Here is an 18,681-nt window from a genome sequence, read left to right as displayed (position 1 = left end):
CCGCAGCTGTTCCCGGAGACTTCCGCCTGAAAGATGGCCGGGTCCTGGTCCCCCGCCCCCGCTCGGGCCCCCACCTCTTCCTGGGCTCTATGAACACGGAGGGCACGCTGGCCGTGGGGTCCAGGATCTTGTCGATCTGCATCTGCGCGCGGCGGTACACGCGGTGCCGCTCCCGCGTGTCGCCCGAGGACAGCTCGTCCACCACCGGGAACTCGTAGTGCCCGCGGCGCTTGGCGCGGAGCCGGATCTTGTTCCGGTGATGCTCGATCTCCGACTTGTGCCGCAGCGCCGTCTGAATCTGAAAGACAGGACACCCAAATGTCCTGCGGGCTTCTGGGCCCCGCGCTCAGACAGCATTCTGGGGAGGCCTTCTTGCCACTCTCCTTCCCCCTGAAAGGCTGTCCGAGGCTCCCACGAGGCCGCCAAGGGTGGCGCAGGCACGCCCACCCCGCCGGGGCACAGAACCTGCCATCGCCCACGAGTGGGGGATGTCGAGGGGGAAGCCTGGTATCGGCTCCCAGACGTGGCGAGAAGATTCAAACCTGGGAAATCTGCCGGTGACAACTAGATAGAATACACCCCGAGAAAAGGGTAAATATTTTTCAATAGTATTACTACTTTAGAGATTTTTAAATTAAGACAGATTCAAAGGAGACATTTGCATTATACAATAAAATACCCATTTACTGATGATTTAGCTCCCTGACAGGAGACCCCTCTCCTCAAAGAGGAAAATCCACATGTGTTGGAAACACGTGGTCACTGGCTACATGGGGCCTGAACAAGGTCTCAAAAAGTGAGTTGGAATCTGGGAGGGAAGCGGAAAGAGGGTGTGAGGTGCAGGCACTCCCATGCTGTGGACCAGAACAGGGTGGAGGTCTGGGGGACCAGGCCCCACAGGAAGCGGCAGGCCTGCTGGGCTGTGGTGTAGTGCAGGCCAGGAGGAGCATCCCCTTGTTTAGTAAGCTCTTAGCCCTGCTTCAGAGGACTTACCAGCAAGCGAGATGGAGACAGAGGGAGAAAAGGGAAACCAAGCTGGGAAGCTGACTGGGAGGAGAGAGCAGGACCAGGATAAGGGGGAACATTCCTGGCCATGCCACAGTGGACCAAAGCCACGTACTCTGAGGCTGTGCAAGGAGAATCAGCTGGATGAGATTCGTGACAAGTTCCCAGCAGGAGAGTTCAGGAAGCCCCTCTCACTCTATCAGGATCTAACGGGTTTTTTTAAATATATGAGGTCCTCACTAGAGGACCAAGGTGTGCTGGGAATCTGCACCAGCACCTCCTACTAAGAAAACATTTCAGTTTAAATGTATGGAGCATACAGGCAGGCGCACCAGTATTGGTAATGCTCTTGTTCTTATATTGGGTTTTTATTACTAGGATTTATAATCAATATATATGTTACCTATGGCCATATGTATGCATCTAATACATTTTTAAAAGACAGTAAAAGAAAAAAGTGGAGGTGGATGCTATCCAGTTGTGAGGCCAGATGGAGAACCCACTCCAGGGTGCTTACTCATGGCGGTGTGAGGCACACCCAACACAAGACTGATGGAGACCCATCCAGGCCAGGATGGGGGACACGCAGGGGCAGGGCTCCTGAGCATTGGTGAGAAGGGACAGCAAACGCCATCTTGAACTTATGGCACACCGTCTTGTGGTCACGTCCTTGGCAAGGAGCCAATGAGGTGCGGAAAGGAGAAACTGTAAGAACTCTTGATTAAACTTCTATAAGATGATCCACTTTAAGGAGCTGCACCGATTTCTCATCACTTCAACCTGGCAGAACTCACAACAGCGGCGGGTATTTCTTCGAGGCAGGAAATGGGCAGGGCACTGCCGTACGCGCAGCCCTAAATGGCATTCACTCCACTCATGGTCCAGCCTGGTCAAAATCTCTCAAGTTCAAGTTAACAGGGACCTGACCTGGCCTTCTGGTTCCCAAAATCTAAGGAGAAAAGCAGATCTAACTCAGTCTTCCAGGAGTTACTGGAACAAGGTGTTTTACCAAGAATTATCTAGATCACTGGGGCCAGAGCAGATCTATCAGGATCACCGTATGGGCTGTGGTCCCATGATTACCCCAAGTTCAGTGATTCACTAGGAGAACTCTCAGGATTCAGCACTGAGTCCAGTTTATTACAGCAAAAGGATACAAAGTAAAATCAGCACAGGAGAAGGGCACACAAAGTGAGGTCTGGCGGAAGCAGGCACAGCTGCCAAGAGTCCTCTCCCAGTGGAGTCATGCAGGATGAGCTTCATTCCTCCAGCAACAAGTTGTGACAACATGTGTGACATGTCTACCAGGGAAGCTCATTAGAGACTCGATGCCCAGGATCTTTATTGGAGGCTGGCCACGCAGGCACCCTCTGCCCAGTATGTACCAAGCCCAGACTCCCAGAAGGAAAGCAGATGGTCCGCATAAATCATACTATTTGCACCAACAGTTGAGGCACAACGAGCCACTATGTTCTGGGAATCTTTCTAAAAGCCAAGTTCCCAAACCCCCAGCCACAGGCTAAAGTGGGACTTTCTAAGGACAGCCGTCCTAGATGTCTATCCTGCACCCCCGCCAGCACACCTACTAGCATCCCTGAACAGCATCTGATCTCAAAACACTGGGGATCAATCATATCTAAAATTAAGAACACTCATCAGCAGCTCATATCTTTCGCTACCTTGTGACACTGTAAGTCTCCCACATTTTTAAGCACTGACCAAATCAGAACATGAGCGGTTTTTAAAAAATTAATGTACTTTTCAATAAAACCAAATACCTCTTTGTTAATTTTGTTGGTTTCTGCCACCCGGTCGGCCAGTATGGGGTGTGGAACTGGAGGTGCTGGGATGGGCTGCATGGCGATCAGCTGGATCTTACTGGGGACCCGCCGACTGGCCTCCGAAGAGCGGGAGATCCTGTCCACATGCTCAAAGATGGAGGCTGATGAGTGCTGCTCATTCCCCGAGCTGGGTGGTGCCCCTGCAACAGAGGGGAAAGCAAAATAAATAAAGTCATCCTAAGGAAACAGCCAATAATCAAACTCTTGGATTATTTCTTAAAGACTCCTCAGATGGGCCCCTGATCAAAAAAACACATCCCCACTCTGTGGCAGAGAACCTGAAATGTCACTATTTGAGGTTAAATTGTCTAGGTTAAATAGTGTCTCCTACAGCCTCATTAAAAATTACAAATACCCTTAGGGAAGACATAAAAAATCTTTATGATGCTTTATGCCCCCAATGGCCCTGTTTTGTCTAAAGATGTTCTTCAGTAAGGCAGGGTGTTACGGAAAGGAGGAGCCTGTAGTGGGCTAGTAGCAAGGTACAGAGCTTTGAGGACAATATTTACAGCAGCTCTGAACTTCCACAGTCATTTGGAGTGGTATCAATTTAACTGCCAAGGCAATTACACTGTTGAAAAAACAAAAGCCAAGGGGGCTGTGACTGTGGGCATGCAGGCATGTTCTGCTGAACGTTGAACACTGCTGGCTTTTCAGTTCTGAGGCAGAAAGAAAATAAGTTGAAGAGTCAGGAGAAGAAAAAGTTGCTGCTTGTCGGAACTAGTTCCCCCTTTAAAAAGAGATGAAGAGAACACTGAAAAAATGGATAAAAGGGCAAATTGTATGGTATGCGTGTTTTAGCACAATGAATTGTTTTTAAGTAATCAGAATTGCAAAGAAGGAAAAAAATGTAAATGGGTAGAGAAAAGATAAAAAACACTTTAAAATGTTAACAGAGACTGGACCTTGGTACAATTTTCTCTAATTGCTTGTATTTTCTGTAATGAGGGTATTCCCCAATCAGTATTACTTTTATAATAGAAATAATCCTAATAAACCTTAATTTTAAAAGGCAGGGAGAAAGAGAGATGAAGAGGGATTGAATGGATGGAAAGCGCTCTCCAGTTAGATGCCCTAAGATCACTGATGCCCTCTCTCTAAGCCACAGGTCACCTCCGGACAGCATTGCTTGAAAATAAATGGCCAACAGGCCAAGAGAAGGGTTTCTGCGAGCATGCCGAAAACTGCTTCTAAAAGCCTCAGGCATAAGTGAAAAATACAGAGGTTTCCTCGCTGTGTAAAAAGTGTTGCACAAAGCAATGAGTAGTAGTTGATATTTTACATAAGGAATGCACATCAGTGGTACATGTAAGTCTCTGTATTTCCTCTCAATCTGAATTATAGTCATTTGTTACGCCAAGCTATTAGAAATCATGTCTATAACTCTGTGAACGAAGGACTCTCTCCTAGTGAGGAGTATTTGTTTGGATTAGGGCTATTCTCAGGCCTTCTTGCCCTGCCTGAAGGGAGCCTGACTATTTGCATAACACAAGCACAGCCAGATACCACCATTTATCCCTCAGCAATGACTCAAATTGCAGGCACAATGCCTAAAAGGAGATGATTAGCTTTACCAGATAAGGCTAGCTTGCTAACCCGAACTTACAAAGCAAATGCCCCAAAGGGTGGCCCATTAAGCTACGGACACCCATTGGTGAGACTGCTTTCCTCCAGGATGATAAAAAGACCAGGGTGCAAAGGTGAAGGAGAAAGAAAGGCCCCTCCCCACTGTGCTGTCCACCTGCCTGGGTCCCACAGAGGGAGCTGTGGGCGTGGGACTGACTCTGGTCCATGCCCCATCCCCCAAACTGGACCCTCACTCTGTAATTCACCAGCTGAAACTGGAGAAACAGGGGATGCACAGAAAACCCTCAAGCTTCCATACTGCCTGGACCCCAACCCTTCAAAAAGGCTGAAAAGGAGCCTGTTGTTTGTCATATACATGTATTACATACACATAAATACACACATCTCTAGATCTAGGTCTACTGGATTATTATAAACATATTACATATATGAACATTGGGTTATTTCTATTGTTTGCTATACATAGCACAATTTTTTAAAAACTACCTGGATAATAATGACCAATGGAAGGTACAAGGTTCCAGAGACCGATGCTATGTGAATCCTGCCTGAAGGCAAGCAGGGAATTTGGATTCAAGTCGTTTCTCTTTAAATATTATAAAGCAAAAAAAAAAAAAAAGTAATGATAGAAATTACAGTATAGGATAATGTCCACAAAGCAGATGACACAGGAAAAGGCAATCTGAATTACTGAATGCTGAAGCAATCGAACATTTTTAAAGAAACATTAATTCCATTATCTATAGGTAAACACACTGAACTGCATTATTATAATGCCTGTGACCCACAGTCATATCCCATGAGGTGGGCATCACATTGGCTCTTCTTCAACCTGTCCCAGAAGCTAACCTATCACAGGCACTTAGTAAACATTTGCCAAATGGATGACTAAATGACTAGTCACCTCAACTAAGTTCATAAAATCCTACCTGGAGGAGGCCTCTGGGAATGTGCCATACTGAAAAGGGGAGAATTACAATCTATGGTCTCAGGAATGTTATAAATGGGTGCTCCACAATCACTTGAAAAACTCTGATGTTATGTGTAGTCAAAATAGCCAAAGTGCAATCTCGCTAAAATTTAATTTGCTTTGCAAACTCTTTAGCACACGCAAAAGTAAATGTCAGCTTAGTTCCTATGCGAGATTCTAGAATCTGGACTTGCTGAATTCAAATTAATGAGGTTCTAGCTACTTAAAAATCACAGCCTTGCACACAGGCAGCCTACGGAGAGCGTGAAGGAAAGACTCAGCATTCCCCATCCTTACCCTGTGCAATTTATTCCTGATGACGAAGGGGAGAGAGAGAGAAAACTACAGCCATGCCGGGCTGAGACACGGCACCGGCAGCACAAACAGCCTGAAGGTCACTGCCTTCGCTCAAGGAAGATGTGTTACCCCCAGCCTCAGCTCTCTTCACTACTTTGCAAAGGGGGAGCAGTGGTAACGATGTGACATTTTCTAAAACTGCAGTAACTGAGAACACAGTGACACTGAACTCAGAGTAAACCATCCCAGGAGGGTCTCGACGGTCAGAAAGGTTTGCATCGTGATCTAGCCACTTCCCAGAAATGGTCAGCTGGCAAGGGAACAAAGCACAGCCTTGAACTGACCCAAAACCAAAACGATGGTCTTTTCCCAGTTTCCACTGCAAGATGGGCCTGGATGACGTGTGACAGCCGTTGAAAGCCTAGCCAAGGAGTCTAACAGGACCCAGCAGCCGTGCCACCCACTGGAGTGAGCGGGGACACTGGTCCCAGGGCAGCATGGAGGGGCTCAGAATGGCTCTCAAGCAACCTTCTGCCGCTCCTAATTTGTATTTCATTATATATGCAACACAGGATGGATTTTTGTGTGAATCACAAAATAATTTAAAAGCTATGAATAAAAATTCCAAATCTTTTTTATGGGGTATTTAATTAACTAAGTTCTGTGCAAGCAATAAACTGCCTTTATGGCAGCATTAAAACTTTAAAGAAGTAATTAAAAGTTTTACGAGTGAATTGATATCTGTAGTGAGAAGATCATCTTTCTAAAGCATGAAAAGAATGTACAAATGCCGGTGCATCTTCAAATCAAAGTAGCAGCTCCTGCGCTCCCAGTGCCCACAAGGTCACCCAGCGCCCTCGTCTCCTTCCACAGCCAACTCTGAGTCCCAACACTGACATGCTTGCCACTTGGATTTTGAATATATGCTGAGAGCGATATTTGATTTTTGTTAGCTGTGTATAATAGACTGGTTCTAATACTGTCAGTAAAGAATTAAATGTAGGAACTAAGAGCAAGATTTTCTCAGATATGCAATTAACAGAAATTGAGAAACTCCAGGGCTGATTCTTTTTTTTTTTAACCAAATATTTCTTTCCCATGATCAAAATTAGATGTTAATCCTGTCTATCTGAAACAGTGCACCTGTTACCACGATGCTAAACAATTTTTAAGAGTCTATGAAATTAGATTCAAAGAAAAAAATTCTTCCTTTATTCTAAGGGCTTTTTTTTTTTAACATCAAAAAAGAAACAACTGGAAGGAACTGGAAGGAATCTCAAAAACCAGCTAGTTTAGTCCCATAGGAGCCCTAAAGATTAAGGGACATACAAGGTCACAAACATGACAGTGAAGAACAGGCCCTTTGGCTTCCATCCAGAATGATTCATTTATAGAATATGGTTCACTCTGTACTGCATTTTCATACACAGAAATTTGTGATGAAGAATGCAAATAAAAAATTGCTATTAAAGTGAAGGTCAACTAAACAATAAATATTAAAAATACTAAAAAATTACTATTAAAATGATAGCCTGAGGCATCTCAATTTTCTCTGCAGTATTAAAACATAACCCTGAAATATAAATAAAGCTCCATCAAGCACAAGGGCTGTCCTAGCATCCTTATTTAACAGAATCTATTAAACTAAAACCAAGCTACCTTGTCATCAAGCCAACAAATGCTCCAAATCTAGTAAGACCTAGGGGCTTAATTCGACTGCAGGACATGAGGTTTACGACATTGCTGCTTAGGAGGGGAGTGAGGTTCATTTCATACCCAGCCTAAGAAGCTGTGGCATCTGAAAACATATGCCAATAGGCTAAACCATCTGAGCACATCGACCCAGTGCTGCACGACAGATCTAGGGCCAGGACCAAACACAGGGCACTTGGACCCATGACAAATAATCAACTCCCGGACAGTGACAGCTGTGAAGCACTTGAATGGGCTCCCAAGGTCACTGAATCCTGGGGGGAGTTTTTGAGACTCTGGTTTTAGTTCGACTCCTCCTTGTCTTTCGGAGAGGAAAACCATCAGGGCCCTAAACTAGAACACACACCGGGGTGAATCTCGAACCTCCAGCACGGCCCCCGCCTCAACGCAGACACCAGTACAGCGTCAGACGGTGACAGCTGATGCTGAGGACCTCACCACACGAGCAGTGAACATGCACATGCACAGGTTTTGTTGTTGTTGTTCTTTTTCCAATACTCAGCATCTGAAGTAGCATAAAGCCCCAGCCTATTGGAACCTCATGATTATTACTTTTCAAGTGGAGAACAAGAAGAGTCACAGACCACTCTGTGGGGCTCTGTGGGACTTGCCATCTGTCACCGCTCCTGGAGGCTTGTCCCCTGCTTCCCTCTCACTGGATTCTTCACTTACTGTGGAGTCGGCATCTGAGGGAGAAACCCTGCAGACACAAGACAAATGCAAACGTTAGGACAGAGAAAGAAGGGGAGGGTGACGGCATATTCATTTGGATGTGGAAGTCAGGCTTCCAGGCAAGAGTGGCAGAAATCAGTCCAAAACATTGTTTCGTGGCAGGGCATCTTCACGGACCACATCAATGGCACACAGTCACCTCCTGAAGACAGCTTAATACGGCTCACTCAGTAGCTCAGCAGTTCATCTCAATAAACGCTAGGAAATCAGGCGCCCACTGGAGGACGGTCCCCTGGGTAGCGGGGCCTTGACTGGCAGTCTGGAGCTGGCATGGGTTGGATCAGAAGATCTGGGGCTTAGGCCTGGTTAGGGTTTCCCTGGGTCTGCAGAATTCCTAAGAAGCCAGGGTAGTTCTGCAGCCACCCCATATAACTCCAGATCTTTGGAAAAGACCTACACTTAACAACATAAAGGCAATGATCAAAAAATAAATAAAAATAAAAATAAAGGCAATGATTACCCCTGAGAGTTGATTCTATATTCTATAAAAACAAGGCTATCACAGAACCCAGGTTGTACCAGGCTAGTGAAAAACCTTAATCAGTTAGCACCCCTTCTCTCTGGGCTCCCTGAAATGCCAAGACATTCTGGTGCCCCTAAGGGATGCTAAAATATTATATTAACCATGTAGACCATTGAGATGTTGTGACAAAATGTTTAGGATTAGGTGACCAGAGAAGAAAAAAAAGACTTTGCAAAACTGTACGAGCATATTCAATAATCTTTAATGACTTGATTTATTCTTAGCCTGCAAAATAATTAAGCAAGTGATCTCTCTCTGCATAATTCATCTTCTTTTGTAAAGATCATGTTCTAACATCCATTAAATTCTTAAAACTAGGCCAGAACCCCTGGGGTAGGTTTTCTGATAAGCCAGAAATTATAACATCGTTTGAATGTTGGTATGATCACACATTTTTTCCCCTCTCAGCAGAAAATCAGGATTTGGAGTTCCAAAGCTCAAAGGCAGGCTGATAATCTGAGGCTTCAACAGCCAAAGCCTGATCATGCTCTGATCTAAAGTCAACATAATAAAACCTGATTCTGAACTTTGTCTTCTTACACAGCTGGAGCCCATCTATGAGCGAGAAGTTCTCTGTCTAATTCTGGTAGGAGGACTGGAAAGAAATGGGGACCAGGGAGCGGGGCAGAGGGTATGCAATGAAGAATCCATGCACACGTGCTAGCAAGGGTGACAACAGGAGCACGCAGAGAAAAGCCAACCAAGGACAGAAGGATGTGCTGAAGGTCACCAGCCGACCGAGCAGTGAAGCCACAGCCAGCCGCTGGCATGACGGGCAAGAGCAAAGCTGACACTGGCTGAGTGTGGATCACACACCGGGCACTCTTTATACACTGTTCCTGAGATCACCTCTGGGGGCCCAACATAGTCACCCCAGAATCTATACACTCGAGCTGGTCAATCCCTGATGAAGTCCCAGGGGGACCGCCCAACCATGACCAACAAATGACTGACAATCTTAAACATTTTGGGAAGAGAAAGCACTCCTTCCACAGCCCATTACAGCAGATCAAGAGCTTTTGGGCTCGTTGACTTTGGGCAACATGTCGTCAGTCTTCAGGGCTGCAGACCCGGGCGACACTTGCCGCCAGCTCTTCTGCTATTGGAAACTGACAAACAGAAAACAGAAACACGCAGAGCAACAGAGAACAACACAGAAAGCCCAATAAGAACCTTCCTCTGTGACGGATGTTCTTGGAAGGGATCTTCGCCTTGGGGCTCGGCACATCTCCGTTCTCGGAGGGCGTGGTGTGGTCCTTCACGGGCCCCGGCAGTGGTGCTGGCTCGTGGATAATCAGTATGTCATCTTTATTGTGCTGACCCAGGTGCTGCTTAGCAAAGTCGAAGCCCTTCACGCTAGGGATCTGCAACTGAAACAGACACACACGTACACACACACACAGGCGAGACAGTCAGTCGGAATCTGAGGGCTGTCACAGGAGATCGTGGGGGCCGGCAAGACTGTGAGTGCCAATCTCTGACCCAAGACGGTACTTGTGATTACACCCATCCAACTCAACGTGTGTCTCTAAAATGACTACCTGTACAAGGTGTCATTTATACCTAGAGTTCGCAGAAAAGACAGATCCTCACTAAGGATTAAAGTACCAGGATTAAATAGATCATAATACAAAAGGCATCACAAGACAATCCCTGCCCGCTGTCACAGCAGCATGACCACGTGCCATGCAAGTCCACAGGGTCCAGGTTCAGCTGCGAGCCTGCACTAAGATAGGAAGGTGCCTGAAAGGATATAGAAATGGGGGCAATAATGGTGAGGCATCATTTTGGTGACACTGAAAGTGGCAGGGGTGGGATTTAACAGTTTCCTTTATTCAAACCTGCAGAGTAGAGGAAAATGAACCAGGTATCAGTAGTTGTCCCAAGGTCTCCTCGGCAGGAAGGCGAAGGGTCCTCGAAGCCCTCCCACCAGGCTGTATTCCACACCCACAGATAGTCCTGTCACCCAGAAGACAAAGGCCAACCCATCAAAGGAGCTGTTCTAGACATTACACTGTGTGTAGGAGCAAAAGGTATTTGGGCTAACTTTACGCACAGATGAGTGACAATGTCAATGGCTTAGATTTGTGATCTCTAAGGTCTTTTTAGCCCTGAAAATCCAGGACGGATGGGAAAGAAAGTAGTCTGCAATAATGACTTATGCCAGCAGAGGGGGACAGAACTTACTGCAAACAGAGTTTACAGAGATGTTGCTCTGAAACAAAAGGCAAAGTCTGGCGTGCCTCTGTTTTCTAAATTAATGATGTTGTGTTACAAGCAGTCTACTTCAGACTGTGAGTGGCACACAGCCCTCGGCTCAAAAGCGCTGTTTCCCAAACCTGCAGCTCCACAACTACCCCCACTCCCCAGCCATCTTCAGCTGGGCTCCCCAAATCTCGGGCGTGTACACTTTCCTAGGGGCAAGAAGCTCTTTTAAGGGAATCAAATTCCAGCAGACAATCTCTGTATATACATTTCTGGCTTCTCCTTTCTCCTTTCATAAGAATCCTCCTCCTTTGCAGAAGAAAGGCACATCTCTTACCCTTGCAGCAGCTTTTACCCTGGCTGTACCTCATTTTAACTCAATAAGGTGCCTCTAAATAAAAGAATAATGGATACAATCAATAGTCATCGAATCATCACCATCAACACCCTCTCTTTCGCAAGTTAGATGGCTTGCTTTATCGAAATTGAAAGCGGATGTGGGGAGGGTATAGCTCAGTGGTAGAGTGTACACTTAGCATGCATGAGGTCCTGGGTTTAATCCCTGTACCGCCATTTAAATAGATTATGTAGGTAGGTAGGTAGATAGACAGACAGACAGACAGACAGACAGACAGACATAAACTTGATTATCTCTCCACCCCAAATTTTTTCTTAATTAAAGGAGGAGCCAAAGACAGCCTCCTCTAAGCAAAGGTCTCCAGAGTAAACAAGGGGAAAACATGAACAGCACTGCCTCCTTGGTGCAGTCTGTGTGCCCAAGTCCAGGAGCTAAGTGTCTCAGGGTTCATGTAAGAAACATACATGTGTCTATGTTGTGGAAGAACAAAATTTGCCATCCCCAAATGTCTCTTTGGCATTCGAGTTATTTGAGGCTGAAAACAATCAAGGCCCAAAAGACTCAGGAAGAAACTTTGACCCACAAGCATTCATTTACCAAACACTTGCTTTTCCATCTCCACATGAACTGTCTTCCTCCCCTTTGAAGTCCCAAACCACTACCCCCAACACCTTGTTTTGTCTTTAGCGAAGGTGGTATTTAAGGCGAGGGCTTGGTGAGTCACTCCGTTCTCCTGGGTCTCTCGCATGGATACATGTTATTAAACCTTTGTTTAATTTTCTCTTACTAATGTCATGTCAATTTAGTTCTTAGACCAGCCAGAAAAATCTAGAAGGGTAGAAGTGCTTTTTCATAAATGCCAAGGCACCATACAAATGAGATGGACAGCAATGTTATCGCTGTTGGTTGGTGAAATATCAAGCAGTTAATACAAATAAGCAGCTAAGAGTTCTAGGGATCAGATAAAGCTAAACATACAAATTTAGATGCAAAACTTTGTAATTCGGCTACAGGACGTGACACGTGGTAGACCCACAAAATCAATATTTGATGACTGAATGAATTTCAAAAAGGTCGGCTGAAGTCGCAAACTTGCAGGATTTTGTGGGGAACCAAGAGAAGAGTAGATGTCATAAATGAGAAGTGCATCCATTACAGACTCGAAGTCCTGTTGGCTTGTTAATTCTGACTAATATCTTTAAATACACCCATGAGATCCCTGCACTTCTCCCAGGCTGGGTGACTCATCACCTTCTACAACAATAGAAATTGGGCAGCCAGTCTGTGCTTACACACAGAACAAAAGCCGTCTATGCACAGAAGGGAAAACTTAGAGGAAACACTGTCCCCTTCACTTACGGAATGAGCTCCTTCTGTTTCAGCCCTATTTTCTGGAACACTTCTTCTAGTTTTTCCATGTCTTAAAAAAAAAAACCGAGAGTTAAGTCTGGCTGTATTACGTGTCCCGTGTCCACATTTAGAATAAGCTTCAATCAGTATTTTATGAAAGAGTCACCATTAACTAGCACCTTCAACATTCCTATTAGGACCCCGTCACTTCGGAGGAAAGATGGCTCTTTTGCTCCTTTTTTCTTTACTAAGTCACAGAGGGGACAGACCATCTTGTCTGTGCCCCACAGGAACACAAGTCAGGGTGGGCTGGTAGAGCAGGTCAGCTGTGTAACAGGAGGGACACTGGATGAATTTCAAGACGTAGGAGCCATAAATATAATACGACCCATATGGAACAAGACAGAGTCAAGTCCCCAGTACTCGGGTCACCTGAACCCCTGGGAAGGAGCAGTTAAGATGACAACAGAAACCACAGGGCAAATCCCAAAAGCATCCAAATAAAAACGCGCAATCTCGAAGAGAGTGCCATTTACACATTTCTGCTATTTGACGGATGTGATCATCACCATAGCCGCCATGCTGTTTCCTTTCAGGAGGTGAAGACATGGAGAACTTATGGCATCTGTGGGTCTCCAGTGCAGCCCAGCAGGGGGCCTCTGGTCACCCTGAGATCTAGGCGTTGAGGGAGCAGTCCTCCAAGATTCCCCCATCCCCAGGCCTCAGCAAGTCATGGTCAGCTGACCGCAGGCACACTGGAACCACCAACTTATCAGGTATTACAGGGACCCCTATAGCAAAGGGATGAGCTGACCTTGGCCGAGAGGGAAGAAAGGCTCATCGAGCTTCTCTTAAACCAGTTGACCACACTGCCCCCATGGTGCCTGCTCCAAACACCAGTATGCTCAGGCTGCTCTCCAGCAGAAAACCCTTCAGTGGCTCCCCAGGATCTACAGCATCCCCTCCGACCCCTGATACGTCCTGTAAACCCCTCTGAGCCTGGCTCTTGCCTCCTTCCGTCGCCTAGTTTGGGCTATGCCCTTCCTTCCATTCACCTTCGGTCCACCCTTCCCAAGGTTCATGGATCCCCCCTGCCTGGGCCACTTCATCGGCCTTCACCTTCTCCACCTAAGCCTCAGCCCCAACACTGTCCCCTCGGAAGACACTGAGGTGGCTGCCCCAGCCCTGTGCTCCCACAATGCCCTAGACAGACTCACTGCTGCACGTCAGCTTTTCGACCCCTTGTCCACCCCACTTATGGAAGCAACCCTAGGCAGGGAATGTGTGTTTTCTGGGCTTGTCATCCAATCTGGCCCTGCTTGGCTGAGAGCAAATGTTCAGTGTTTGGTAAATGAACATGCAGCGTTCGAGGCAGCTCACCCTGGCTGCCCACAGTGCCAGCCAGCCAGAAACCAAGGTCCCGGGCCAACCACGGGGTGTGGACTGTCCCCATCAGAAGGAACAGGCTTCCACAGGACCAGGAGCATCAAACCAACGCCATTCATATCTTTAAATAGAACCTCAACAGGGCGAGGCGGATCCAAGCTGCAATTTTACTGGTAGCAGTAAAAAGCGGTGCCTTTGGACTACGGATTAAAGAGAAAACAGATAAAGGAAAGACACAGTTAGGGGTTTTTTTTCTTACTTTATCAACAGAAACTTTAAAAGACCCTGACTCAAAATAGAACAGGATGGCCTCTCTCCCTCATCATATTTCAAAACTAATCTACTCCCAGACAACTGAAGAGGTTCCCCTTGCCTCACAAGAAGGAGGGGGGGTGGTGTGGATTTTCGGTCAGCAGATTTATTGCTTCCAGATGTTTGCAGCTCTGGGATTTGCTGAAAGATTTCAGAGAGTAGCGGTGAAGCAGCCTCGGGGGGCGGGGTGGGCAGAATGGCCAGAGAAGAAACAGCCACACAAGAAGGAAAGGAGCTCTTGCAGTCACAGGGGAAGACAGTATCTTTTCAAAGTGCCCTAAGGAAGAGGCCAGAGGCCTTTTGCTATTGCCAGACAATCTTAGAAGAATTGCTTATGAAAGTACAGATATTTATTTTTAAACTATATAGACAGCACCATTTTCCTATTATAAAAACACGACAAGATCTGCACTGTAGGTTCCTGTGCCAGCCAAAGACCCTGTGCTAACCCTCCTCACGGTGTCAGAAGACACCTGTTCTCTCAGGGAATCCTTCACGCAGAAGATCTTTCCTGCAAAGATGCTGTAAAAATGAATGCACAAATCTACACAGCACTTGCAGAAAAAGAGCAACTCCACAGGCTGGAAGTTCTGCTGGAAACTGTCTATCTGATGTACAGCAACACCTGGGACAAGAGAGTATTTTGGAAGTAAAAGTGGGAGAAGCTGAAAGCTTGAACAGCCTGTGGTGAACTTGACGGATGCTGTCCTCTGATCGTTTTTGAAGTAACAGATAATGGAAAGGCTTCCACAGGGGTCTTTATGTTAGGAAGCACGGAACATAAAAGACCTAGATACATAACTGTCTCTGCTGGTTAAATCTCTCTGTAACAATACTCTTTCACCAGGACAAAAACACTGTCGATCTCATTACAATGAAATTCACACCATGAATCATTTAGTATATCACGGACTTTTTTCCAGGTTTTTTCCATGCTATTCACCAGCCTAACAACAAAACAACCTAAGCAGACTATGTAAATAATAAATGAAGACAGGTAACGAACATAATCTTAACGTATAAACTGCTTCCAAAATACTGGATAACCATCAGCTTGCAATATAAACAAGAGTTTGCATTTCTTAGTTAATTCATAAGAAAAAGAATACTCTTCATTTACTTTTACAAAAATAAAGTACATTTTAAAAGAAGACTTAGTTTTTTCATTCAGCGGGTCTCTCAGCTTGTAACGTGCAGAATTGTTTTATACCCAGAAAATCAGTAAAGTTAAAAGGTCAGTGGGGCATGGTCCTCTATTTCTTCTGCCTCTTGCTTGCTTTTTCTTGTCAAACTTGTAGAGCTGAGTGAGTCCTTGAAATTTGGGAGACCCCAAGCAGGTACATGGTAATAAATATCCTCAGTGAGGAGCACTTCCCAACGCCCTTGGCGTGGCTGAGCTGCGTGCTGCACTCAGCATCCACGCCACATGAGCGCTTTTCTCTACTTGGCACGTTCTCACTCCACCAGGGCAGCCAGATGCTGACCAAGAGGCTACGTCTTTGCTCTGAAACTTGTAGGTGACAATTAAATATTGCAGAAACAGTTGGAACATCAGTGTGGGAAGAGAATTGCTGTTACTGTAAACACTAAATTGAATACTTTGGAAAGACATGGAAAAGGAGCTGCTAAAAAAGACAAAAGACTGCTGTCAAGTTAGGTGTAGGTGAATTAACTCTAAAGATCTCAGAGGATGGTGGGGTTGGGAGATACTGAAAAAGGCTAGAAAATTTTGCACTCAGGTTGCTTTGCTCTTCTCTCAAGACTGGAAACTACAGCTGATGTTTCTTATAAGAAAGACCACACAGAATTCCTTTCAGTAGACAGACGCTCTCAAGAATTTTTTTAGAAAGATTGGCAAATACTCAACTTATATAGAGGAGAGAGTATAGCTCAATCGGTAGAGCGCATGCTTAGCATGCACAAGGTCCTGGGTTCAATCCCCCGGACCTCCATTAAGTAAATAAATAAATAAATAGATAAATAAACCTAATTACCTCCCTCAAAAAATTTTTTAAAAAAGACTCACATATATATATTAAGTTAAAACATCTAAGGCGTGTATTATCATTTTTTTAATGATTAAGTGGTCTTGATCAAAGTGGATAAACAGGCTTGCAATATGGTGGAAGGAAAAAAAGGAGCCGTCCAGCAGAGTGGTGTATAAGGAAACAGACACATAGATCAAAGAAAACCTTTGCCTCCTGTTCTCTGAAAATATTCAGGGTTAAAATAGATCAGAATTTATATACAGAATGGATGTGACCCTCTAACTGAGCATCTCAAAAATAAAATCACAGTGGAACTCAGGGCTCATAGCATTGCTAAGCCTTCACACGGCTTCATTTTCTTGGCATGCATTTAATATTACAGAAGAGCTGGGTTTCAGTAAGCGAACCTGGAGACAAAGGGACACCACCACTAACACAGGATGATTTCCTTTCTAGCTCTCCCCTGTCCTTCAGGCTCAGGAGCCTGAACTCACCCTGCCCCAGCTCCCAGGATGCTGACATGAACACTGGGAGGGTCTCACCTTCTGACGCTGCTGAATGTTGGCCACGGTGTCTGGCTGAAAGTCCAGTTTGTCCGTGCGGCAGAGCTTCCAGTAGAGGATGATGACGATCACCATCACCACCAGCACAGGGATGACCACGCCCACGATGACCCAGAGGTTGCTGCTCTGGGACTCGGGGGACGGCCTCTTCACCCTGTCCACGGCTGCAGACAAGAAAGAAAGGTCTTTCAGTGACTCCTCTGCACTCCTCACTGGCAGCCCTTCTGGACAGTGAGTGTAACCCTGGAAGCCCTGTCATTCCAGCTCAGGACAACTGGCAAGGAGCTGTGATCTCCTGATGACAGGAAATGGGCTGCAGTCAACAAACACCACACGCAATGTTACATGGACAATACAGCAGGGATCATAGTGACATGTGAGTGGTGCCTCAAGGAACGTGGCTAATTCAATAGCAAAATGACGTTTATTTCAGGTCTCCTGACTTACAGTTTATTTTACCAGATGCCTCTCTAAATTCTCACTGCAGGAACACTTCCATACCAAAAATCAGAAGTCCCAGTGAGCAGTCTACGAGCACTACCTTCATTTCCTCACCTGTGTCTCTCCCTAAACCCTTGAAACACAGCTTTTAATGGAAACTGCATTACTTACAGTACCCATTGTCAATTTTAAAGTTACATTAAATCAACTTACTTATTTTGAATCTGCCACTCCCCATCCCCACCCCTGCCCTGGCCCCATCGCTCATGGCCTTGGACAATCATGCTTCCATCACTCAGTCCTTCTTAATCTTCACCAGCTCCTTTCCCTCGCCCTGCCTCCCAGCACTGGGCTCCCCACTCCTCTTCATTCTGTACTCATCCTTCCCCAGGATTCAGCTCTTCTTAAAAGCTCAACTGCTCCCAGTCCTCTTAAAGCTCAGCTTCCAATCACCAGGCTCTGAAAACCAAAATGCTCCCCTTTCTCTGCCCAGCTTTCTCATCCATTCTGGCCACTTCAGGATGACCCCTCCACGACAACCCTAGGTTCCTCTCATCTGAGCTCTTTTGTTCTGGCTTGTCACTATCTTGAAACCGGTACCTCGCTATTCCTTTAAAATGCGTTTTATGACATGAATGTCTCACCTGGATCAACTATACTACTTTGCTCATAAATGTGGTCACGAATCTAAGTCTTGTCTTTTCAAATACATCCCGGTCTTCCTGGGCAGGGACTAAGGTTTCCATTCTTTTCACTTCCTATCATGGTGAAAACATGCTCTGGGGTCAGAATGTTTCTCCTCAAAGATGTAACAATAAAAGAGATTCTTGGTGCTGGTTTAAATTTGGGGTTAGGCCTCTCAGAGAGTGACCAGGGAGGGGAGCAAGCTCTCTAAAGCACACACCCTATGAAAGAAGCACAAATTACAGAGCAGGGACTATGCGGGACACGTTACAAAAAGTTAAAAATTTGTATTTTTAAATTTGGTCTGAATATAGTTGATATATGTAGTTCATTTTGCATGAAAGCAGCTTACAGACAATACAGGAGTGACAGAATCAAACTGAGGGGCTGGGACAACTGGATATTCTTTTTAGTTCTAACCTGGTAAAACCCTGTGAGAGGCACACACTCATGAAAACGAGGGCCTGACATCAGGACCACAGCTGCTCTGGGCCTGGCCCTGGTATTGGCTGGGGCTCCCAATCCCAGGATTGTGTTCCCTGTGGTTTTTAGCACAAAACTGAGAAACAGAGGTGCACGAGCAGATGGAAGTGGCCTTGAAAGGTGCCCATAGCCTATTGCAATTAATCTTTTTTAAGAAGTGAACTGCTTAGCGGGAGTGGGGCACCTCTCCAACAATCAGAAATGTCATGTATGAAGAAATATAAGTCAGTGCTTCAGTACTTT

The 18,681-nt window shown here is 45.7% G+C and overlaps 1 protein-coding gene across 2 annotated transcripts in view; it reads right to left on the bottom strand.

The window, feature by feature from the left end:
• The window catches only part of KIAA1549 (KIAA1549 ortholog), a 143,767-nt gene that overhangs the window by 27,386 nt on the left and 97,700 nt on the right, over nucleotides 1–18,681 (bottom strand). For both annotated transcript variants that reach the window (XM_072964365.1, XM_015244202.3), the window contains 5 exons: nucleotides 16,810–16,994; nucleotides 9,842–10,038; nucleotides 7,998–8,113; nucleotides 2,784–2,986; nucleotides 75–298 (listed from right to left, as the gene is read on the bottom strand). In XM_072964365.1, coding sequence (XP_072820466.1) covers nucleotides 75–298; nucleotides 2,784–2,986; nucleotides 7,998–8,113; nucleotides 9,842–10,038; nucleotides 16,810–16,994 — 925 coding nt within the window. The remainder of the gene's footprint in view (nucleotides 1–74; nucleotides 299–2,783; nucleotides 2,987–7,997; nucleotides 8,114–9,841; nucleotides 10,039–16,809; nucleotides 16,995–18,681) is intronic.

Source organism: Vicugna pacos, chromosome 7 (genome assembly GCF_048564905.1).
Source record: "Vicugna pacos chromosome 7, VicPac4, whole genome shotgun sequence".
In the NCBI taxonomy this organism is placed as follows: domain Eukaryota; kingdom Metazoa; phylum Chordata; class Mammalia; order Artiodactyla; family Camelidae; genus Vicugna; species Vicugna pacos.
Note: the sequence above shows the minus strand (reverse complement) of the source record. Positions and strands in the feature narration are given on the sequence as shown.